Source organism: Citrus clementina, unplaced genomic scaffold, assembly GCF_000493195.1.
Source record: "Citrus clementina cultivar Clemenules unplaced genomic scaffold, Citrus_clementina_v1.0 scaffold_2, whole genome shotgun sequence".
Lineage (NCBI taxonomy): Eukaryota > Viridiplantae > Streptophyta > Magnoliopsida > Sapindales > Rutaceae > Citrus > Citrus x clementina.
In genome coordinates this window covers 20,174,741-20,201,469 of record NW_006262688.1, presented here as the reverse complement: position 1 = coordinate 20,201,469, position 26,729 = coordinate 20,174,741, and the positions used below count along the sequence as shown (strand labels likewise).

The following is a 26,729-nucleotide window of genomic DNA, read 5'->3' as shown; positions in this document are numbered from 1 at the left end:
TGCTATATTTATTATTTTTGTTGAAAATTCATATTTATTAGATATTATCAAATTTCATATTACAGTTATAATTTTTTTTTACAATAAGTATAACTTTAATCTACAATATCTTAATGCTAAACAATATATAAATCAAACTTTATCGCCTTAAAGATCCAGAAGATAATGAGTCTTTAAATAAATAAGATGATTCCATATGCTAGCTAGTTGCTTCCCAATGTAAAAGCAACGAATTTTCACAGCTATGATTCTTCCTACGGGCAACGGGAAAGAGACAGGGTCAAGAAATAAGTTAAGCACATGTAGCATCATTCGGAGACACGTAATATCATGCTTTTAATTAAATCACCAAGTTAATTGAATACTTTTGACCATTATCACACGTGATTTAATACCCCTTTTTTCAAACTTTTTGGTGGTGTGAATTATCTTACTTTGTGGTAATCATTTACTCCAAATTTTGTCGTTCAGCAAGTCAAGGGCGAAGTCTTCTAAAAATGAATTTTATATATAAAGCACGAGATTTCTAGATTCCGAGTTAAGTTCTTTGCTATTAATCCACTGAATATTAAATAAATAAATAAAAACAATAAAGTTGCCTTCCGGCAACCTGGACTCGTCGTATCATGATAAAGGTGAGAAATAATAAATTTATATGATTTTATAAATTATACTTGTTAATAAAAGTTGTAAAACAAATGAAAACTAAATTTTTAGAGAAACTCGTATGATTTAAGTAATTCTTCAAAGTAATTCCCAAATAAATAGTGAATTGTCTCACATAACGTGAAAATAAATTGAGTAGACATAATAACATATATGTATTTTTAAATGCTTCTAATTATGACATGATAATTAAATGTGAAGTGTTTGGGGTTGTCCAGCTTCCACATTGATATTTTTTAAATCTAAAAAGGAATGTTATAATTATAAACTCTCGTACAACTTATTTTTACATAAATTGATATAACATTACATAATTAATTAAATAAAAATATAAAAAAATTATTTATGTAATGTCATATCAATTTGTAAAAAAAAAACTAGAAATATGTCATTACTAAAACAAGATAAAATCTCGGTTGTTGAATATTATGGTAATTGTGGTAAGAGTTTTCAGATGTTAGCACCATAAATCCAAATGCAAAACCTTAACAACGAAACAAAAATTCCAAATTCAAAACTGAAATGGGCTTTCAATATCTAATGCAATATCCATCTTGTTTAATAGCACAAACGACAATGACGTTATCCACGAATAGATATAAATATAAAATGGTATGAATTATAGAACGGCACTATTACTTGAGTTCCCACTACCTTATCATATGACAATTATAAAAATAAAAAGACTTACTTGCTCATAATGGTTATACAAAAACAGCACACATCGAATGAAAAACTGGGCTAAAATGTAATGGGAGTGATATAGAAAATAACTCACAATACTAACTGAAAATTGTTACTAGTTAATAATATAAACATGATATAATTATCAACTATGAGTTTAGGGATGGCAATAAACTCCAGATCCGAAAGATCCAGATCTGGAAAAATTCAGATCCGCGTGTTAAAAAATATGGATCCGAATTTCAAAAACCAAGATCCATGCAGATTCATATGCAAGTGCATACGAAAAATTGGATATCCAGATCCGCATTATTTTATAATTAAATTATTTATTTAATTAAATTTCAATTAAAATATATAAATTAAATTATTTATTTAATATGTATAAGCATAACTAATTCTATAATCTTCATTGACTATGAAAAATATGTTAAAAACTAAAAATAATAATAATAATAATTAGAGAATATTGTAATAAACCGGTTTATTTTAGATTTTTTATTTTTTTTATGTTTGATTTATGTTGTGAAATTGTTGTTTGTGAATTTATGATGTTGTTGTACGTTATTTATATTGAATTGATGTTGAATTGTTGATTGTTAAATTATAATTGAATTTTATTTGATATTATTAGGTAAATTATTAAATTTAAATTTATTATTATGCGGATCTGGATATTCAGAAAATCCAACCATAATCTGTGCGAATATTTCCCGTATTTAGATCCGCATATTTTTTTTGTGGATTTAGATGCCAAAAGTTCAATGAAAATTCGGATCCGAATCCGAATTTTGTCATCCCTATATGAGTTAGGTTTATAGACTTCAAGATGACACTGCCCATTGCCAACTGGGCACTGCCAAAAAATAAATTAAATATACAATGTAATTTGGCGCCCTTAGCTCCACGCCTCCACCCATGCTTCTATAACCACGATGTTCATGATCTTTGCATTCTATTTTTTGGAATCCAAGGCCATCATCACAAAGGATTTATCGCTTTTACAATAATTAGTTGCTTGTTTTAGACAGTAAAGAAGTTTGATCAACTAGAATTTTCATCTCTATGGTAATTAGTATTTAGTGATAAGTGATAAAGGAGGCTCTACGAATTTTATAATTTTTTAGTACTATCGAGAAAAATACTAGCTAATTTATTTATACTCTCATGCAATCATTTTTGTTAGAAAAATACTCTGACTGAAAAACTTTAGTTTATGGTTAAGGGTTCAGCAATAGTATTAAAAAATAAGTCTTAACAAGTCCATTCACATGAAATGTAAATAATCTGATTTTGAGGTCTAATGAACCCAGAGGGATCGAGGTAGTAGGACGAGAGACAAGAGTTAAGAATATAAATTAAAAATAAAGTTTGTACGCAAGGAAAATCAATCACAAGATTTAACTCTGATTCCATATTAAAAAAAATTATTTTAACCATAAATATTTAAAGTGATAAATAAGAGCTAGCAACAATATTAAAGACATATCTTAGCAATCTATATTATTTGATGACTATTTTATCTGATGACCAGTAGCTCAACTAGCCATGAAAGAGTTATTAGCGGGATGAGCAATATAAAAGGCAAAAGTTGATCTTTAATGAATAAGATTTATCATCTCCCAAGCCTTCAAAAAAAACAGCAATATTATCTAAAATCTATTTTGTTTCTTTTAATCGTATTGTGAGCCCTTTGATCGTATATTCGTATCACTTAAAAGAACAATATGTTTCTAAATGAAGAAAAAGATGTCAATCATGTGAACAAAATGGGGCCGATAATTCTTAGCTACAATGAAAACCCATTTGAGTATGAAAAGACAAAGAGAAAAGTCAGATATTGAGAACTTATACCGGTAATATTTCTAACTAGATAGCGATGGAGTTCATATTCGGATTTAAAGAAAAATCATGTCCACGGAACTTTCCTGAACTGCTATCCTGCGCCCAACGAATAATTTATATTTTTCTACTTACCCACCAAGACTTTTTTTTTTTTATTAAATCATCTGTTATCCAAATATCACATTGGACCCCAATTAATTCAGATTCGAGTCGGGCAGGACCACTAGGACGGCAAAGCTCTCCCAACAAGTATTTAACGTAACTTCATTCCCAAGTCTCGAACCGAGTACCTTGGTTATGCTAGAACAACCTCATGTCAGCTGATTTACGCATTTGTTAGTAGACTCTTTTCCCTTTTACCATTACCTGCTGGGACAGGTGGCAGACACAAAATATAAATATTTTTCTTTTCATATTTTTAATGATCCAGTTGTATCGTTTATACTATTATTTGTTGGTTGAGTTTTGGATCACACTGCAGTACTAGAACTGCGTAGGTGTCAAACGCGGAGGCAGAGGGGTTGATATGTTCATAAATGATCATCATCATTAGCATTCTCGTCGTTTTCCTAGAAAGAATTACTAGTAAAATGAGTCGGATTATTAGCACTCCTCCAAAATCCTATTGAAATTCATTTTTCAATTATATTCCATTTAATACTAAAAATATCTTTTTTTCTAAATGAACACTTTTTTTATTTATGAATTTTTCAGTTCTAATATTTTTTTCACTCTTTTAGCCTTAATATTTGTATTCCTCTCTTCAAACTTTCTTTATTAATTAATTTTTAAAAAAATTAAAAAAGAAAAACATTATACTTAGAAAATAATAAATATTTTATGGGTCTAATACAATTTTATCCTACTTATAATTTTTTTGGTAATTAGTTTGAGAATTCTTAAAAAATTATTTGCAGTAGGATAAAATTTTATTTTACTTATTTTTCCACGGTATTGTATCTTAATTAAGTTGTTATGTTTATTACAAGAATTTTGTTTTAGCTTAGAGGATTACTTCTTAAATTCATATTATTTTAATGATAATAAAATGTATTTATATTGTGCAAGTAAAATGAAATTGAAAAGAATAAGCGAATATAAATGACTTAATTTTATTTATATTTATTCTTAAATATAATTATAATATAACAGGAGTTTTATAAGATTAATGAAGGGGTTCCATATGCCAAATATTTGCTTCAATAACTCGTCTCTTACTTTTAGATCAAATAGGTTATCATATACTTCTGTTGTTGTCCCCTTTTGTTCCTTAATTATTCTATGATACAATCTACGCACGCATATTGTTGATGAGTGGATCTTTGTTATACACTGTCAATTCTATTATGGAAGCCTAAAAATTCTTTCACTAAATTAATCAGAGTTTTATTAACTTATATAGCCTAAGCATCAAAACTCTGATTCCCCTCGTGAATAAAATGTGTTAGTAAGCAGGAATGTGAATGCCGGAAACAATTTGTCTTTTGTGAAGCGAGACAATGAGATCAAAACCTGCCGGTGTAAACAAAAACTGAAGCAGTACTTTTTGCGTAAACCAATAGCTATCTAACACTTTGACAACAATCATTGTGCAACGTCAGTTCCAGATTTTCATTGACGTATGCAAATCCTTGCTTGAATATCAACCGTTGGATAAGCGCAAGAGCCACAACGTATAGAAACCTTGATCAAAATTGTTGGACGTATGCAAACCCTTGCTTGAATATCAACCGTTGGATAAGCGCAAGAGCCACGACATATAGAAACCTTGATCACAATTCTTGGCGGATGATGCAGAAATTAATCGAAGTATCATATGTAGCATGATGTGCTTGACCATAAAAAATTTAAAATATATATATATATATACACCATAATAAATTTAAATATACATACATACATACATACATACATACATACATACATACATACATACATACATACATACATATGTGTGTATTAAAGAGACCGAAAGTTTTCAGACTACTAATAGAATTAAGGTAAGATTAGAACTGATTTATTTTTATTTTCAATAATTTTTCAATTAATAAGGAATACCGAACTTAATTTTACTTTGTTTCCGTCAGATTCTATTAGATTTTTCTATCTAAATATCATTACTAAGAAATTAATACTCACACCTTTTCATTTCATCACGTGCGAAACTTAAGGAGATAAAATTCCTTGTTCAATGCACTTCTAAATATTTTATTATGAAATACGTAAGAAAGACATAATAATTATTGCATCATCCTTAGGACCACTCAATATACCATTTTTCTTTTTTATTACTATTATTTTTATTTTGTTGTTCTGAATGATCCTTGCAGGCAAGGAAAAATTATTAAAATAAACTGAGACGAGCGTTAAAATATGTAAAATGGATCTTTCTTTGAAGGGATGAGAATTGATGTGATGACTAAATTAATTTTAACACGCTGGTATTTTATATTCGAAAGTATAAAAGGATCGATATGTCATTCTAGAAATGGGTATGAGCAAACAATATAAAATGATTTGAACACACGCACAGAGAGAGAGAGAGAGAGACAGAGAGAGACAGAGAGACAGAGAGAGAGAGGTGAGTGAGTATCAAAAATGGTGAGAGCCCCAACATATGATGAAAATGGAATGAAGAAAGGTGCGTGGAGTAAAGAAGAAGATGATAAGTTAAGAGCTTATATTCTGAAATATGGCCACTGGAATTGGCGTGAAATTCCCAAGTTTGCTGGTAAGTAATTAAGCACATTAGTTACTTAATTTGAGAGATCCAAATATTCATATATCATAAGTGTTTTAACTCAAATTAAATATAGTCCTAAGTACCCATTTGAATATCTTATTAATTTTTGTTTGTTGTTAATTGTTTACAGGTCTGTCAAGGTGTGGCAAGAGCTGCAGGCTGCGATGGATGAACTACCTGAGGCCAGACATAAAACACGGGAGCTACACCAAAGAAGAAGAGGATACTATCATCAGATTACGCCAACAACATGGCAATAAGTACATATATATATATATGCTTTTTTTTTCTTTTTTTTCCTTTTAGCTTCTTGAAAATCGACCTTGCTGCTTAAACCTAAGTAACTTATCTTGTTTTACTTGCAGATGGTCCTTGATTGCTGCAAAATTACCAGGAAGAACAGACAATGAAATAAAAAACTATTGGCACACACACTTGAAGAAGCGCAAGAACAAAGATCCAGCATCATCAAGTAGTACTCAAGAGCATTCTTATAATAATGAAGAAACCTCACAGAGTGATCAAGCAGAAAGCGAAAGACTTAATCTTGCTGATCATACACCATTAGCCGTACTAGAGAGCTCTCCAATATCCCCATCAACAACGAGCTCATCTGATCATCATCATCGTCATGCAGTTGCATCTGGCGCTAAGAATCTGTTTGAAGATATCAATGGAGATTTTTGGACCCAGCCATTTCTATCAGATAACAACTATAACCAAAATAATCATTACTCATCATTGTCCTACGATTCGTGTTATGAGGATAGCATAGATCAATTCTACCAAGCGCTGCAAGAACTGCAGGAATTCGATGTTGATTTTTCCTGGTGACCTGGTACCTCCTCGCTTCATGTCAATTTGTATTTCGTTTCTGCTCCAATAATGAAATGCAGCAACTTAATTTTTACTCCATAACACAAGAAATTATCCCTCTACCTTTTTTTTTATTAAAAGGATAATAATAATATAACACATGAAATTACAGTTAATTTATTGGATGCCTTCTATTCCTCTATCTTCGAACTGCCGACTTTAAACTTTTGCTTTGCATCAGTTACTTAATCACATACAAAACTTTTTATTGAATGACAATAACGTAAGGACTAATCTATTGAGAGGATCACTTAAAAAATAAATAAATGATAGCCTATATGTTAATGCCAAAAGACAGATGTCTCCTTAGTCGTATGAAATAATGCAAGTTTTGACCTTTAGGGTTTGCAATGTTGGTTAAAAGCCTTTTTTTTCCCCAACCAATAAAATTATACATACAAATTAATGTGACATAAATCAATGCATATTTTGATGATTATCAGTCTTATCATTACTTCATTAATTAACTAATTACACTGCACCTACTATTAATTACCTTATCATATGCCAACCTTAGTTGAAAGATACATTTCTTTAATATAATCTGCCCGGTCATATGCTAACCTTATTCGAAAACTACATGATATTTTCCAACCTAAGTATTATTCGTGCTGAGTCTTTAGCTCCGGCCACCAAGCGCCCTTCATCGTACGCAGTGAGGAGCTACTAAGGAACGAGTGCGGGCAGCTGCCTCGCTTTATCCAAAATTTTCAGACGACTTTTCTAGTACTTTACCTGAATTCACAAATTTACTCCTTAAATTGATTAAATACACCAAATTCATGTAAAATTTATTTTAAAATTAAACAAAGCTCATCCATTTATAATTTATTACTCCTATTGCATAATTTAAATGTCCAAAACCCAATTGTATCCTTTAAAAATGAAGCCTAATGTCTACTATGATGTTTGATCTGATTTAGTCAAATGCCCAGCTTAAAATTAAGTATACTATTTAAGGATCTTAACAATTAAGTTCCAACTGATATTGTATTCATCTATTGAATGATAAAAAAATTAATTTTATTGGTTACGAAGTTTATTATTCAATAGATAAATGATACAGAATAGTTGGGATTCAAGTTAGGATTCAACTTTTGAGATCCTTAATATTACTCTATTATTAAAAATCCATCAAAACTAAATCTTTTATCTTAAAATAAAATAAAAATATCTAATACCATATACTTGCTCTTCAATATTCACGATTTGCATGCTGTTGAGTGTTAGAAAATGCATATTTATAAAAGAGAAAACCGTCATTTTACATTTCAAGTCTTACTAACAACCCTTACTTTTATGTATTTAACTTTCTTGTGATTTAATTACATGTGTTTTATTTTAATTAAGTATTTTATGTATTTTAGGGGCATTATAGTCATTTCACAATAAACGAGAAATCAAATGGCAAAACGGACATCACTTTTGAACTCAGGACGGTCAAAAACCTTAAGAGGAGCATAAAAGGAAAAATGGCACTATTCACATCATATCAGTGGACGAAAAATCTCGCATACGGTGCATGCATCACACAGGATTATTTTCAACCAAACCGCGTTACTGTTCATCCGGGTCAAACCGGGTTACTGTTCAAAGTCGGGTCAAACCATGTTACTGTTCATCCGCGTGGTCAAACCGTGGACTGTTGACTGATGACGTGGCGCAATCCTGAGCATCCAAACTGTTTTTAATCCGATGGCCATGATTTACTCCATGTATCTATAAAAAGGGGGCCTCTCCCCCCTAATTTGATAGCTCTGAATCCATTTTTGGACTCTGTTTTCTATAATTCCCTCTCCATCTTGTATTTTCTTCGTATTTTAATAAATTCTCATTTTGCCCCTACTTCAATTATGAGTGGCAAATTTTCTTTCAAGCTTGGGTTGAAGGTGAAGTCTCAACATGTGTCATGGGCTTAATTTGGTAAATTTATTTTCTCTTCCCCTCTAGTTTTTGTGGATGTTTTGACTTCTCGTCGACAAATAATACTAATCTTGTCTAGTACCGCCTTGGTTTCACCGGCCCTCTAGTACAAAGTTATTATTATTTGGCACGATAAGCCCTTAGCACCATATTGATTAGAGCGTGGTTCATGAGGTGTGGATTCCCCCCTCATGATTTAATTGGCATTAATAAGGAATATTTAGCCCATGATGCATGTTGATACGGATCCAAATACCCAAGTACGTCATTTCAATAGAATTATCTTCAATTTATTCTCGCCATTGCAAGTGCAATTTTAGAATTTATTATCGTCATTTCAATTCCAATTTTAGAATAATTTAAATCACTTCCACCACAATTCCAACCACCTATTTACAAAATTAATTCTACATCTAATTAAAATCCACCTCCTCGTGGGATCGACACTCGTCACCATTGATCTACACTACAATAGATTCGTGCGCTTGCGAGTACATTAAAATTTGCACAACAAGTTTTTGGCACCGTTGCCGGGGAGGTAAATAATTTTAATTCATAGAATTAATTTTTTTTGAATAATTTATTTTATTTGTTTTCTTGTATTTTTTTAATTAAAAAAAAGAAAAAAAAAGTGAATCTACATATAAAGGTTAGTATTTCTTTTCTTTTTCTCTTCTTTAACATTTTGTAATTTAATTTTTAATTTATTTTTCTTTGTAATTTTTATTTTATTTTATTAATTTAATTTTTAGTTAATTTATTTCACGTATTTATTTTTGTGTATTTTTATAGAAAGGTTGTAATAGCGCAATAAGGTTAGTATCGTAATTTCTCCCTCTTCTTTATTTTTATTTTATTTGTTCCCATCTTTATTTTTATTTTATTTGTCTTGCATGCATGGTCGTAGGTCATTATTACCCAATCTTGAACCTATAGACCTTGAACTTGAGAAAACACTTCGCACACACAAACATATTAAAAATAAAATGGATTTGCAACCACAAGAGAGGCCATTTAAGGACTACTTTAGTCCTTTAGCTAATTTGAGCACATCATGCATAAGATACCCTAATGTAGCTGCTAGGAGCTTTGAACTAAAACCTAGTGTGCTAAATTGTCTCCCCACATTTTATGGCCTAGAAAATGAGGATCCATATAATCATCTGAATGATTTTCATGCCATTTGTCAAACTTTTAAATATGAAAACTTTTCAGATGATTATGTTAAACTTAGATTATTCCCATTTTCTTTAAAGGATAGAGCTCGTTCATGGCTTAATACATTGCCTGCCAATAGCATTGCATCATGGGAACAAATGGTAACAAAATTTTTGAATAAATATTTTCCAGTGCATAAAACCAATGCTATTCGCAGGGAAATCTCAGAGTTTACTCAGAGAGAAGACGAAGAGTTTTTTGAAACATGGGAGCGATTCAATGGGCTACTTTTGAAGTGTCCACATCATGGGTATGAGAAATGGCACTAATGCCAATACTTTTTGGAGGGATTATTGCCGAATGTGCAAGAATGGCTAATGGCAACAAGTGGAGGAGAGCTAATGTCAAAAAGTGCATCAGAGATTTGGGAATTCTTCCAACGACAAGCGGATAATTCCCAACAACGGAGTCGATCACTCAGGACTACTAGAAGAATTAAAGGAGTGAATGAGGTTCAAATTGGCGAATCAACTTCAGGAATCAAAGAAGTTAAGGAGATGGTTGAAGGTCTTGCTCGACAAATAGCATCGTTATCGACTGCTAAATCAACAGAATCACATGACCATGACTCATACTCAGATCAAGCCAATGCCATAGGTGTAATGAGAAAACCATCTAATTACAACCCATACTCCAACACATATAACCCTGGATGGAGAGACCACCCCAATTTTTCATTGTCTCAAGGACTCTAACAGAATGGACCAACAGCTCCAGCTCCACCAATGCAACAAATTCCTCAAAATCCTCAAGCCTCTCAGCCCCCATTTAGACTATACAATCAGAACCAGAACTACTCTCAACCCAGACCATGGGAGGATGCATTCCAAAATTTCAAGAATGTTACTCACTCCACAATTGAGCAACAAAACCGCACCATTGATGGACTACGAAATGAGTTGAGAGCAGGCTTCAATTTACAAGCCCAATCAATTTCAAGCCTCGAGAAGATGGTGGGACAACTTGCTTCTTCAGTTCAGGCCTTGGCAATGACTGTTGAGAAAGGTAAGTTTCCAAGTCAACCAGTGCCTAATCCTAAAAGAGTACATGAAGCAAGTACCAGTTCACCACAGCAGCATGGAGAGGTCAAAGCAGTAATGACCTTGCGAAAAGGAAAAGAAGTCGACAACAAAGTGGAGATGCCGGTGAAAAAAGAAAATCAAATTGTACCTGTGAATGTTGAGGAATCATCACCGGAGGAGAAAGAAGAAACCAACCCACGAGAATACGTTCCGAAAGCTCCATTTCCTCAGAGGTTAGCGAAAGGCAAGAAGGGAAAATCCACAGGTGAGATTCTTGAAATCTTCAAACAGGTAAGTGTTAACATCCCTTTGCTTGATGCTATTAAACAAGTTTCATCTTATGCCAAGTTTCTTAAAGACCTTTGTACTAAAAAGAGAAATATGCATGTTCAAAAGATGGCATTTTTAACAGAAAACGTTAGTTCTATACTCCAACATAAAATTCCTTTAAAATGCAAAGACCCAGGCTCCCCCACTATCTCATGTAGTATAGGGAACCACACAATTGAGAATGCTTTGTTGGATTTAAGAGCTAATGTAAATCTGTTGCCTTATTCAGTATTCGTGAAACTTGGACTTGGAGAATTACACCCAACTCCAGTGGTGTTACAACTTGCAGATCGGTTCACAAAAATACCTCGTGGTATTGTGGAGGACGTGCTTATCCAGGTAGACAAGTTTTATTTTCCTGTTGATTTCATTGTAATTGACACTCAACCAATACAGGACTCGAGGAAGCACATCCCTATTATTCTAGGCCGACCTTTCTTGGCAACTGCGGATGCTCACATTCAATGCAGGACTGGAAATATGCAGTTGTCCTTCGGCAACATGACTATGGAGCTGAATATCTTCGACATTGCCAAACAACCTCACAGTGCAGATGATGGAATTATTGATGTGGATTTAATTGAAGCATTAGTTGATGATACTTTTGTTTCAAACCTTAGTGATGATCCTTTACAAACATGTTTAACTCATTTTGGTTTGAATTTTGATATTGACAGATCGGTCGATGAGGTCAACGCCCTGCTTGACTCAGCACCATCCATGGACACTAATAAATGGAAGTCAAGAGTTGAACAACTAGCACCATCAGAGAAGAAACTCATCCCATCATCAGAATCATCACCAAAACTCGAGCTCAAACCATTACCCAACACTCTGGAATATGCATTTTTGGAAGAAGAAAGTACTCTGCCGGTAATCATCTCATCATCCCTCAATGACAAACAAAAAGGTAAGTTGTTAGATATTTTGAAAGAGCACAAAGGGGCATTAGGATGGACCATAGCAGACATAAAATGTATAAACCCAGTAGACTGCATGCATTACATTCACCTTGATGAAAATGCTAAAACTACTAGGGAGATGCAACGTCGGTTAAATCCTAACATGAAAGAAGTTGTTAGAACAGAAGTTCTTAAGCTATTAGACGCATATATCATTTACCCCATTTTTGATAGTTCATGGGTCAGTCCTGTACAAGTTGTCCCCAAAAAGTCAGGAGTCACAGTAGTTATGAATGCTGATAATGAATTGATACCCACTAGAGTAACTACAGGATGGCGTGTATGCATTGATTATAGAAAGTTGAATTCTGTCACACGTAAAGACCATTTTCCTTTACCATTTATCGATCAAATGCTTGATAGATTAGCAGGCCATGAATTTTATTGCTTTCTAGATGGCTACTCAGGATATAATCAGATTCCCATAGCACCAAAAGATCAAGAGAAAACTACTTTCACTTGCCCTTTTGGCACATTTGCATATAGGAGAATGTCATTTGGATTATGTAATGCACCTGCTACATTTCAACGATGCATGTTAAGCATTTTTTCTGATATGGTTGAACGATTCCTTGAAGTCTTTATGGATGACTTTTCTATCTTTGGTGATTCGTTTGATCAATGTTTACATCATCTAACACTAGTTCTGCAGAGATGTATTGAGAAGAACTTGATCTTAAATTGGGAGAAATGCCATTTTATGGTAAAACAAGGTATTGTTCTCGGTCACATCATTTCAAGCAAAGGTATTGAGGTTGACAAAGCCAAGGTGAATCTCATTTCTAATCTTCCTCCACCCAAAACAGTCAGAGAAGTAAGATCTTTCCTTGGGCATGCTGGTTTCTATAGACGTTTCATTAAAGATTTTAGCAAAGCTTCTAGACCCTTATGCAATTTACTTGCTAAGGATGTACCTTTTATCTTTAATGATTCATGTCTTATGGCGTTTGAAAAATTAAAACAGTTTTTGACATCATCACCCATCATTCAGGCCCCAAACTGAAGCTTACCATTTGAGCTAATGTGTAATGCATCTGATTATGCAGTAGGAGCAGTATTAGGACAAAGAGTTGATCGAATTTCCCACGTTATTTACTATGCTAGTATGACATTGAATGATGCACAGTTGAACTATTCAACTACTGAAAAAGAAATGCTAGCAGTAGTGTTTGCATTAGAGAGATTTCGATCTTATCTCATTGGTTGTAAAATAATCGTGTTCACAGATCATGCTGCTCTTAAATATCTTCTCACAAAGAAAGATGCAAAAGCTAGACTAATTCGTTGGGTGTTACTTTTGCAGGAATTTGACTTGGAATTCAAAGATAAAAAAGGGACAGAAAATGTTGTGGCGGACCACCTCTCTCGTCTCCATTTTGACATAATTATAGAATCATTACCATTGAATGAGTCATTTCCAGATGAACAATTAATGAATGTGGAAGTATTACCTTGGTATGCTGATATAGTTAATTATCTTGTTACAGGTAAACTTCCAGAGCATTGGACCAAGCAAGATAAGGCTAAATTCTTTGCAGAGATAAAGAATTTCTTTTGGGATGACCCGTATTTGTTCAAGTATTGTGCAGACCAAATTGTTAGACGATGTGTCCCAGAAAGTGAAATTCAGAATATCCTTTCATTCTGCCATGAACAAGCTTGTGGAGGCCATTTCAGTGCTAAGAAAACCGCGACTAAAGTTTTACAATGTGGTTTTTATTGGCCAACTATATTTCGAGATGCTTACACTTTCTGTTCTTCATGTGATAGGTGTCAACGAATGGGGAGCATTATGCGAAGGAACATGATGCCACTAAATCCAATTTTAGTGGTTGAGATTTTTGACGTATGGGGTATCGACTTCATGGGACCCTTTCCCCCGTCTTTTGGCCATCAATACATATTGGTTGCTGTTGACTACGTATCCAAATGGGTAGAAGCAATTTCATGCAGAACTAATGATCACAAAGTGGTGATAGTATTTTTGAAAAGCAACATTGTCTCGCGCTTTGAATTTCCTCGAGCAATAATCAGTGATGGTGGTGCCCACTTTTGTAACAAAGCATTCAAAGCTCTTTTGACAAAGTATTCAATCACACACAAAGTGGCGACCCCGTCTCATCCGCAAACCAGTGGCCAAGTTGAGATTTCCAATCGAGAAATAAAGCACATATTAGAAAAGACGGTGAAGCCAGACAGAAAAGATTGGTCATTAAGACTTGATGATGCATTATGGGCATATAGAACGGCTTTCAAGACCCCGATTGGGATGTCACCCTACAGGCTAGTATATGAAAAAGCTTGCCACCTACCTGTGGAACTCGAGCATCGTGCATATTGGGCCATCAAGAAATTCAATTTTGACATGCAGCAAGCCAGCTCAGAAAGAAGATTACAGCTGGCAGAACTTGAAGAAATTCGCAATGATGCATACGAAAATGCCAAGATTTACAAGCAACGAATGAAAGTCTTCCATGATAAGTAAATTATGAGAAAATCATTCACTCCATATCAGAAAGTGCTTTTATTCAATTCTCGCTTGCACCTATTCCCAGGTAAGTTACGCTCTCGTTGGTCTGGCCCATTTATTGTTCATACTGTTTTTCCACATGGGGCAATTGAAATTAAGGACACAAAGAACGGTGTCACGTTTAAAGTTAATGGTCAAAGATTAAAGCCATATCTAGAATACCAACCACATGGAGAAGACACCGAAATAAATTTGAGTGACCCACCAGATTTGAATTGATTTTTTTTTTCTCTTCTTTTCGTTGATTTGATTTTTTTTCTTTCTTTATATTATTCTTCTGCTAATTGAAATTATTTTTTGCATAAGTGTGTTTGTTTAATTATTAAGTTTTCTTTTATCGTTTTTAATCATGAGTACCTTACTTAGACCGTTCCTCCTGAACATTCTTAAACCACTTCAACGTGTCAAAACTCATCTCAAAAGGCAGATTCAATTTTGTAAAACACATCGCATTTGGGCTCTACAGCCACCAGAGTTAGTAGCCTATGTTGAGGGTTTAGAAAGCCAACTCAGAGACATTGAGAGAAGTGTTTACGACATCCAGTTGAAGCTTGAGGTAAATTCAATAAGAGGACGATTTTAATTTTCTTTGTGTGTTTTAATTTGTTTTTCTGTTTGTGTGCTTTAGTTTGTTACCCCGGTGAAGTGGCGGATAACGGTACTCCGTGACAATCAAGTCGGTTACATCAGTTTCCCATAATAACTGATATTCTGAGGCGAAGGTATAGACAGAAACGAGATTCTAGCGAAGCTTCACAAGCGATTCCCTTCACTTCCTCAGAATGCCCTCCTTACGATCTATAAAGCTCGGTCTGAACGCATGCGATTACTCATGAGGAATAACATACTTGCTGACATCCGTTGGTTAATCGAGGCTAAAGTACGATCGGCAGGTGAGTTACCTCCAAAATTTATTGCATACATGCCTGGTTGTGGTAAAGGAAATTATGCAAGAAAACGACGAGCTCGAAGAATTTCTGTTACTTGTCATAAGTGTGCCAGAATGAGTTGCAATAAAAACCCATGTTCTGTAGGAATGGTGTCTGATAACAGGGAAGATAAGATTCAATTCATTATGGATGGCTTGAATAAGGAGTTATTGGATGATATCCTTCTGTCTCTTGAAACGCATCCCAGTGGATATATGCAAGGAGCGATTCTCCAGTTATGGCCATTATTCCAGAAAGAGCATGCACGATATAGTCTCGGGAATCTGACTATAAATGACCATGTTTGCCAGTTTATAAGAAAACTGGATGGGAAGCCTATCCTCGACCCATAAAGGGCGTTCAAGCTGTTTCTGGACGTAAAACCAGAGGAAGATGTGAGCCACAGTCGCAACTACCTGTAAATATCCTTTCACTTTACTGTTATTTTATTTCACTATTGTTTTATTGTGTGTATTATTGTCCTTAATAATTTTATTACTGTTTTCTTTTTTTCTTATTACTGTTTGCTTTTTCCTTTTTACTGTTTTCTTTTTGACTTGCGAGCCACTTGCTTTAAGCGTTATTTGACACTGACATATTACCTCATACACAACCATGACCCACTATCCCCAAGACTCTTAAAAGTGATATCTTTTGTCAAGCACTCACAAATTATTTTTCGAGAAGTATCACAATGGCAGCTACTCCAAATAGACAATTCAAGAACATTTGTGTGCTTTCTGGATTTACCTATGGCAAACATAAAGAGTTCGTTGAGGCAGCCATCGATCTTGGTCGAAGTATAGCAGAGAGAAAATTACACTTGGTGTATGGAGGAGGTAACCGAGGGTTATCAAAAATGGTCTCTGAAGCAGCTTTTATCAGAGGAAGTCAAGTGTTAGGCATCATCCCAAGAGTACTAAAACCATTGGGCAGTTCGTCTGACTCATCAACTGGAGAAGAGTTAGTCGTCTCAGGTATGTAAGAAAGAATAACTGAAATGCTTAATTATGCTGATGCTTTTATTTTCCTTCCAGGAGATCTTGCAACACTAGAGGCACTTATGACACTAGCATCTTGGGCCCATCTACACATTCACCAGAAACCCATCGGTTTGTTAAATGTCAATAACTTTTATGATGGCTTTATCGCATTTCTTAACCATGCAATAAAAAACTATTTCATTCCTTCTAATGTGAAAAAACTCTTTATTTGTGCTCACACTGCTACTGAGCTACTTGATATGTTACAAGCTTATAAACCGGAGCCAGACCCCTGGACCTTTGTGTTGGAGCGACCAAATAATGATGGTAACAGTAGCCGCAGTAAGAAGTACAAATTAGATTTAACTCTCCGCCTGTAAATATTTTCTTCTGTGTTGCACCACCCAGGTGATGTCTTCTAAACTCTACTTCTTTCCTTTACAACATTGAGGACAATGTTTCGTTCTGGTTGGGGAGAGGGGATAGTTGACAATTGTGGAATCTTGGTTAAGTTTTTACTAATTTTTTGTTGTAGAAACTAACTGTTGCTAACTTTTTGTATTGAAGATGGCTGAATATGGAGTGTAGTTACTCTAGAAATGCATCTTCATTGTTCGAAAAAAAAAATTTTTTCTTTATTAAGTTTTGATGTTCATTTTTCTTCTTCTTTTTTATTTTCTCCTCTATAAATATACATTTTCCAACTTTTGAGTCGAAGATGGCTGAATATGGAGAGTAGTGCCTCTAGAAACGCATCTTCTAAGTTAAAAAAAAAAAAAACCATTTTCGTTTTCTATCATTTTAAGTGTAACTTTTCTAATTAGTTTTTATGCATCATTTTCATATCTCTGCATACATATTTTCCTTTCATGTTTAGAACAAGTTGGGGGGTAGAATGTTGCTTAAAAAAAAAATTGTGTGATTTTTTTTAACATTGGATGACATGATTAATTTCAAATTTTAGTATTTGTATTATCTTTGGTCTTAAGTGATGTTACGCTATGTTTGTTACTTTACATGTTGATGTCGGAGACAAATATGAGTTGCTTGAAGGAATGAACATGTCATAAATAAATGTCAAATGAGTTGTTGAGCCTATCACTTTCTTAGAGAGTAACCATTTTGCCCATTCTCTATACAGCTTAGCAGTTTATTATTTTATACACGATCTCTAAATTTCTTTTGAGTTAACCCTAAAAAAAAAAAATTGTAAAATAAAAAAAAAGAGAAAAAAAAATGTGTTGCTACATTAGGAGGTCCATCTAACTAGTAGACATGGATAATTATTTAGAGCCCTAAAAGACGATGGAAATGCCATCTTTGATCCGTTTGAGCCTTTCTAGCCATCCCTTTTATTAAATATCCATAGTTACCCCTTTTGAGCCTTTAAAAAAAAAAAAAAAACCTTTTCTTTGTCAACTTATCATCTTGACCCACTCCGATTTGGAGTATTACCCGATATCTTATAAGTTCTATCACCTATTTATGTTTGAGAAAAATATAAATAATTATTTTGTTCAGTGAAGTTATGCCAAAAAAAAAAGAGAAAAAAAAAAAACAAAAGTTGTTGTTTCAAAAGAATAAAAATAAAAATAATAGGTGAAATCCACCTTGCAACTTCCAAAAAAAAAAAATTCTCTGCATTTTTCTCAAACATACACTTTGTTTTCCTTATTTCCCTTCTTTGTTAGCCATGTCCCTAGCCTACGTTACGTCCTAATAAAAGTCCTTCTTGATTTTAGGAAACTATAGTTTGAAGTAGAAGCTAGTTATATGGGCTAAAAAGATGTAGTGATGCATAATTAAAAAAAAAAGATAAATAAAGTGGGTTGACTTACATTTTATTTGACTTGAGATCGTATTATTTTTAAGCTGATGGCATATTTATTTCATCTTGGTGAGAGCATGTGATATCACTTCTTTATTATTTTCTCTCTCAATTACCATTCATTGGAGTGACTATTTTTATTGGGTTTAATTTATTTGTGAGAGTGTCACTACTTCCAGTGAGATTTTGGGGTTTGACATGTCATTCTTGAAAGTAGCTATAACAAAGTCTACTGGGCTAATTCATGTGGATGGTTGATGTGGGTGTGATGTTGCTTTAGACTGGAGATAATGCTTATACTTTTATTTGATTGCTATCATTAATCTGATTGAATAAACACGAGTGTTTCTAAAAAAAAAAAAATCATTTTGAATTTGAATTTTGTTTTCGCTTTATTTGCTAGGGACTAGTAATAAGCTGGTTGGGGGGTGTGTTGAGTGTTAGAAAATGCATATTTATAAAAGAGAAAACCGTCATTTTACATTTCAAGTCTTACTAACAACCCTTACTTTTATGTATTTAACCTTCTTGTGATTTAATTACATGTGTTTTATTTTAATTAAGTATTTTATGTATTTTAGGGGCATTATAGTCATTTCACAATAAACGAGAAATCAGATGGCAAAACGGACATCACTTTTGAACTCAGGACGGTCAAAAACCTTAGGAGGAGCATAAAAGGAAAAATGGCACTGTTCACATCATATCAGTGGACGAAAAATCTCGCATACGGTGCATGCATCACACAGGATTATTTTCAACCAAACCGCATTACTGTTCATCCGGGTCAAACCGCGTTACTGTTCAAAGTCGGGTCAAACCGTGTTACTGTTCATCCGCGTGGTCAAACCGTGGACTGTTGACTGATGACGTGGCGCAATCCTGAGCATCCAAACTGTTTTTAATCCGATGGCCATGATTTACTCCATGTATCTATAAAAAGGGGGCCTCTCCCCTCTAATTTGATAGCTCTGAATCCAGTTTTGGACTCTGTTTTCTGTAATTCCCTCTCCATCTTGTATTTTCTTCGTCTTTTAATAAATTCCCATTTTGCCCCTACTTCAATTATGAGTGGCTAATTTTCTTTCAAGCTTGGGTTGAAGGTGAAGTCTCAACATGTGTCATGGGCTTAATTTGGTAAATTTATTTTCTCTTCCCCTCTAGTTTTTGTGGATGTTTTGACTTCTCGTCGACAAATAATACTAATCTTGTCTAGTACCGCCTTGGTTTCACCGGCCCTCTAGTACAAGGTTATTATTATTTGGCACGATAAGCCCTTAGCACCATATTGATTAGAGCGTGGTTCATGAGGTGTGGATTCCCCCCTCATGATTTAATTGGCATTAATAAGGAATATTTAGCCCATGATGCATATTGATACGGATCCGAATACCCAAGTACGTCATTTCAATAGAATTATCTTCAATTTATTCTCGCCATTGCAAGTGCAATTTTAGAATTTATTATCGCCATTTCAATTCCAATTTTAGAATAATTTAAATCACTTCCACCACAATTCCAACCACCTATTTACAAAATTAATTCTACATCTAATTAAAATCCACCTCCTCGTGGGATCGACACTCATCACCATTGATCTACACTACAATAGATTCGTGCGCTTGCGAGTACATTAAAATTTGCACAACACATGCATTCTCTTAAAACTTTAGTTTCTTAAGAGGAGTAAGAAGGAATACTAATAAGATTAAAAAAAAGTAGTAAAGTAAAATTTTATAATTATTTATTCTTTATATTTTATATGGACCATATACTTGCCACTAATCGTATACAATTAAATTCGTCGGACAGAACTAGTTATGAGATTAAGAAAGTGACACCGAAGCCTTTAAAATTTGCGTGATCGTATGGTAAATTTTCAGTGATTCAAGAATGTATACATACATTCTTGAACGATTTGGGCTGTCATAGTTAATACCAAGCGTCCGACCTTCTATTGTAAAATTGATCTGATCGTCGCAAGATTTCAATTATAAAATCCAAAGGTACGCTCAATATATCCAAACATAATAATAACATTAATAACAAAATGAGGTATGCATGAAATTTTTAAAACGTCAAAGCAGTAGTGTTACACATCTCAAATTTTTTATCTCAAAAAATTATCTCAAATGATATGTCATTAATTGAGTAGTTGATAATTCTTTATAAGATCCAAGTGAATTAATTGTATTATCTCACCAACCAATTAATAAATAACACATCATTTAGGATAACTTTTTTGGATAATAAATTTGAGATGTGTAGCATTACTCAACGTCAAAGACCTACTTGCACATTAGGCAAATTTAAGGACTTGGATGTCTTTTTGTCTTTTAAGATTAATCATTCAATAATTTTACTAACATCCATAATTTTACCCCACTGATTGCTCAATATCTCTAAATTAAATTGTATTTCAAATGATGAAGCAGACTTAAATTCACCAAAATCCGGATGTGCACAAATTTTGCCATCCTTATTCGGTCATCAGATAAGAGTAAGACTTGGAACTTTTACAATTCGCACGTGAAATTTTTTAAGAAAAATTACTAGGATGTGTAATAAGATTTGTTCCTAAAATATGAGCAATTGCATTCAAGTCTGAAAGCACGCCGCAAAGAGGGAGAACTCCTAGTCACCTAGTTCATATTATCTAACAAATTACACCTGTCCTACCTAATACATTCATTTCATGTGGGACTCCAGCCCGGGCATCAGAAACGTGTATTTAGTTGTTTCGGGTAAATCACAGGAATGAGTTTTTATAATTTTATATCACTTCAAAACTTATAAAATCTCATTAATTTACAAATTGAAACAAAATATTATTTTATTCTAACAAGATTTTGTTAATGTGATAGTGATGTGACTTACGCGATATCATCTACATTTAGAAAAGGGCCGACTAAAGGCAGAGCTGAGCTTCACAGGTATTAATATTATTGGGGTAGAAAAATGGGTATTTGTCCAAGTTGTTTTGAGTTTTGGTTTAGATTATAATTTCATTGGTTTGGATTTATTATTCCAACTCATTAATTAAATTCAGATCGAATTGACTCGGATTTATGATTCAGGTTTAGTTAGGTTATACACCTTAATTATGTATATCTATTCGTTCTCAAATCCAATCCAAAAATTACCCAATTAACCAAAAAAAAAAATCATTCTTTATCATAATCTTATCCAAAAATTAACATCTAAGAAATTACATATTTAATAATTAACTTAAAAAATAAACTAATTTAAGAAAACCACAGCAAAGCTCCGGTGCACGACGGCACCGATTAGATCAAGCTCCTTCACTTGTATATATTTATTACTTTATCTGTTTATGTATTGAGAAATATACCATCCAATAAATTCTGATCATAAGTTCCTGATTTCTATTTTTCTTTCTATTATAGCTAGTGAACTTTAAAATGTAAGTACGTAAGTATAAATGTATTATGATGTTATTAGATAAGTGCATAAATCACACCTAAAATTTTAATTCTTCTATGCATAATGTATGCATAATGTATGCGCTTGTGTCGGAAGAGAGAGAGTTGTACGTAACTGTTTGTCTGTTATCGTCTCAAGCAGAGGATTATGCATTGTAGGACATTTTAATTACGTGGCAGCAGCCAGGCCTTATCTTAATTCTCAAGCAACGTACAAGAAGATGAAGTGTGTAAGCTGAATTTGCCCTTCAATTGTTACCATGCTGATGTCACCTGGTCGACACCATTGTTTACGAGTACGCGTGTGTGTATATACATTCAGTGGTGAATCGCTCACATTTTTTATAATACGGACACATTATTAAATCATACAGTTTTAAAGAATAAAAATTAATTTTTTTAAACTAATAATTTAAAAATATATTCGTATAAAAAAAATGAGAACATTTGCATTAGAGAATGACTGCACACACATATATATAATGATTATAATGATAATGATAATTATTTTTTAGTAAGGACACCTCCATTTTAACAGATCTTAATTCACTAACACACAAAAAGATAATTTTCAATGTATCGAAAACTGTATTTTTTTTATATTTTAGTATGCATCCTCACTTTAATGTTCTTTAACAAAGTGAGGATGCCCATACTAGAAAAAAAAATCACACACACACAATGGTACTTACATGCGGATGTTTACACAAAATCAAAATACAAATAAAGCTAAAAGACAAGGCATACATGGATTGTAATGCTTTGTTTTCTATCTTTTAGTGTGTGTGTGTGTGCGCGCGCACTCCTTCTCTTGTGCAACAGTTCTTATTTTTTCTCGTACGGACACACAGTTAAACCATGCATTTTTAAAAGTTAGTTTTTAATGTTATTAAATTGTACGATTTTATAGTGTATTGAAAATTAACTCTATTAAACCGCAGCTTAACAGTGTATCCGTACTAAAAAAAATGACGACGCCTATACCTGAGAATGATTACACACACATTAACTCGTTTACACAAATATGTGCCAGAAAAACTACCTACTGAGAATGATTATATACACACGCCTACATATATATGTATGTATATATATATATATATATATATATATGTATGTATGTGTATGAACACAAACACTAACTTCTTTACATAAATATGTGCTAGAAAAACCATCCACATGGGCGAGCTTAATTTAAAGCTGTCTACCAAAAGTCTACATGCACGTGACTTCTGTGGTATATTGCATTCATAAAAAAGTAAACACTGCAGTGCATTAGCCAAGACAACTGGATAGACAAAATTGATGTAGGATAATTGTATAGGATAAGTAGGGTATTTTTTTAAGGTTAATTTGAGTTATAGGTGTCCGTTTGGGATTTTAATATACTATTTTAAAGTTTGCCGTGAGATGAATCTAACTCAATACCATGACATCCTATTGAATTTGTGGTTCAGCTGAAAATTTCATTTCTTTCATAATAGTTTGGTAAGTGTTAGTTATTTTCCTAATTTTTCTAATGCTTCTAAGATTTTTGTCTTTTTTCTAGACATTCAATTTAAGTGCTCTTCCATTTTTTTTTTTACTTTTGTTCTTTATTTTAGTTGGTAAACTTTTATTACGTAATAGTCATTTGAATTTGGCTTTTCTAATAAATTCACGTTATTTAATCTTTAAACTCTAACCTTATTATTCAATATTTATTAATAAAATTTCAGATTTTTAAAATTTTATATTTTTCTATTTTTTATCAACCTTACGTTTCGGTTCTTATCTTTTATCAATCTTTATTTTTGGGTTCCGTGAAAAAAAACCAACAAAAGCGTCTTTTCCTTATGAACTTGCTACTGTTTTTTTTTTTTTTTTTCCCTTCCACTATTTAATTCATGTACGCTTTTAATTAGTCAGCTGTAGGAAATGATTTGAGGGATCATTTAATTATTTGATGGTTCGTGTCAGTTTGTTGACCACCTCAATTTATCACATTGATCAGCGAGTCGTGAAAAATAAAAATTACCTAATCTGCTTACTCACGGACTCAGCCTCCGCTTACTCACACGAATCACCTTTATCACTTTTCTGTCGAGTCAAACAAAAAATATGAGTGGCTTATATTAAGTTCTGTTTTTTTGCGTCTCAAATGTATCGAATTAGAGCGTAATTTTCTCATTTGTATGAGGACAGCCAGGCTTAGCCAAGCCTGGGCCCCACCGTCCCACACGCCAAGCAAACGTGAAACATGAAAGAGTAGAAGGAATTTATTCACCACGAACGCTTCAAAGGCTCAAAGCTCGTGTTCATTGATTTCAATTCATAAAAGGAATGCTCAAATTTATAGCCGAAAAGCCACCGTCCATTTTGAGATTCAAGAAGAGCGTTTTAGAAATACAAAACATTTGTATTGAGATTTTGGATTCAATTTGGCAAAACAGATTTGGTGTTTTGTGTTGGATAAACACGTGGAATGAGTTTACTAGACTTTCACAATATTTATTAAATTTGGATATTGAAAATTTTATTTAATATAATTAAATATAAAAAAGGCCTATATGTCAAGTAATTAGATGAAATTGTCCTTAGAAAATTGACAAAATGATTTTCCAGTGGGTTTTTTTACTAACATCTTTTGCTCTAAAATTTGGTACTATTAGCATCTTCATTGTCGGAATTACGGAATAGTATAACTATTATTGGCCAAGGAGTTTCCATTCGCCATAAATATATAGTCAAAATTTCGTTAATTAAAATTTTAACCGTAGATCTACAACGAATAAAATTTCATTTTTCGATGATACACATAGCATTGCGTATGGTAAGAATTCTAATAATACCAAAATATAGTTCAAAAGACACTAAAGTATGGCAACATGCGGTGGCAAGAAATGGTCAATGGTGAAAATTATTTATTTTAATTAATAAACTTTAATTAATATTTTAATATATAATAGTAAAATATAAATGAATCTAAATATTATTAATTTGATAAAAATATTGAAATAAAAGTAGTATGTTATCTAACGCAATTCGTACAACACTATATATAGAATTGCATTACAGTTTACAATTTAATACAAAGTAATGTACTACAGCTTAACTAATATAATAAAATTCAAATCAATTTTCCCCTATCTCTCTAGGATCGAACTTAGGTGGCAAATCGAATAAAGTTACTTGAGAACCACTTAACCAAGCCCTTGGAAGCTATATGTACTAAAGCTTATTTCAACTATGTACACAATGATGTCAAGAATTTATCATTGTAGAAATTCCCAAGACCACAAAATATCAATCTATTAAACTTAATATCACTTCTTCTTTATAGATAGGTAGAGATTAAGTGTGCTCATGTGCTGCATAACAAAGTTGATAGATTTTTAAAGAATAATGATACAATCATAAAGACCTTGTACAAATAAATATGTAGAAATTAACGTATGACGAAAATATTGATTGGATTAAAACTGTATATAACTCTTATAATTAGTTTCATTAATTTGTACATGTTTTTAACCAATCTCTTCATGTCGTATCACATTGTATACTTTTTATCTATTTATTTATTTATTTCATACAAAGTTCTTCTGGTCGTTTAATTATTCTTTTAAATATTGAAAATGGATCTGACTCATTTAGAGTTTAGACATGTCATAAGTTTTTATGAAGATTAGGTATGTAATGGGGTAGGTTTGCATTAGTCTAAAATAAAGTGGATTTGGATCTAAATTAATAGATTCAAGACAAATTTAGAGTTTGTACAGATCTAACTTAAATTATGAATTCATATCCATATCCATTTAGAAGTATTTTAATTTAATTTAATTTTTAAAAATATATTAACTATCAATGGCTGACTACTTTTACAACCAAATTAAACTTATACCTAGCTCACTAAAATCAATGTCACACTTATAAAATAAAATATTTATTAGTTTTATATGAAATTCAAAGTTTCTTCTTAATTTTGTTTAAGATGAATTATGTATTCGACTTTTTCAGTTGATAGCAATACATTTTTATCAAATATTTGTTGCTCTCTTATAATCTGTAAAAATTTTAAAACTTACTTGGTAAAAATGTAAAATTGATAAATGCATGATAAGTTTGGAGTACGTGTGAATTCTTATTTTTATTTTGGATTCAGATGCAAATATATATATATATATATATATATATATATATATATATATATATATATATATATATAAACCCATAATAGATCTGAAACAGAAATGGATGTCAATTTTTATCATGAATTTAAATCTACAACAAGACTGGATCTGGATCAACCCATATCTGTCCTATTGAGAGATAACTTTAATTCAGTAAATTTGTAATTTAATAATAAAAATATAAAAATAGCATTAAAAAAAATGAACAAATGTAGATATGGTGTGATGTTCTTAGTCCACATACGAAAGTGGAATGATTTTATCCAGTGGTCCTAATATGCAAAGCTATCATTATCTAGCAACAGAGATCTCAAGATGGGCCCAGCCAATATCTCATATCAGGACCATCAAACGGTTAACAAAACTGTAAACTATCACTTGCTATAACCTCTTGTTTCAACAAAATAATCACTGAAAGAATAATCCTATTTATTTATAACAGTTCTAGTCCCGACATGTTTATAGCAAAATCCTGAAGCACAAACACAGTACTACAAACAATATTCCGCCTCTAAATATTCCTCCAGTAACAGTCAAATTGAAAAAAAAAAAAAGATTCCTAGAAAGTATTTTGGGGT

The 26,729-nt window shown here is 32.6% G+C and overlaps 1 protein-coding gene and 1 non-coding gene across 2 annotated transcripts; one reads left to right on the top strand and one right to left on the bottom strand.

The window, feature by feature from the left end:
• Nucleotides 1-5,793: 5,793 nt before the first annotated feature.
• On the top strand, nt 5,794-6,772 carry LOC18050850 (transcription factor MYB10). The gene is made up of 3 exons (XM_006447351.1): nt 5,794-5,926; nt 6,069-6,198; nt 6,304-6,772. Exons 1-3 carry the CDS (start codon nt 5,794-5,796, stop codon nt 6,770-6,772), a joined length of 732 nt encoding a protein of 243 aa, XP_006447414.1.
• A 3,332-nt stretch (nt 6,773-10,104) lies between these two features.
• On the bottom strand, nt 10,105-10,208 carry LOC112101231. The gene has a single exon (XR_002907358.1). It is a non-coding gene; the product is annotated as a small nucleolar RNA R71 (small nucleolar RNA).
• Between the last annotated feature and the right edge of the window lie 16,521 nt (nt 10,209-26,729).

What these genes read in the sequence shown, in the direction of transcription:
- LOC18050850 (XM_006447351.1), top strand. Translation starts at nt 5,794, where the DNA reads ATGGTGAGAGCCCCAACATATGATGAAAATGGAATGAAGAAAGGTGCG. An exon ending in TGAAATTCCCAAGTTTGCTG is followed by an intron (nt 5,927 to 6,068) that starts GTAAGTAATTAA and finishes AATTGTTTACAG; the next exon opens with GTCTGTCAAGGTGTGGCAAG. An exon ending in CGCCAACAACATGGCAATAA is followed by an intron (nt 6,199 to 6,303) that starts GTACATATATAT and finishes TTTTACTTGCAG; the next exon opens with ATGGTCCTTGATTGCTGCAA.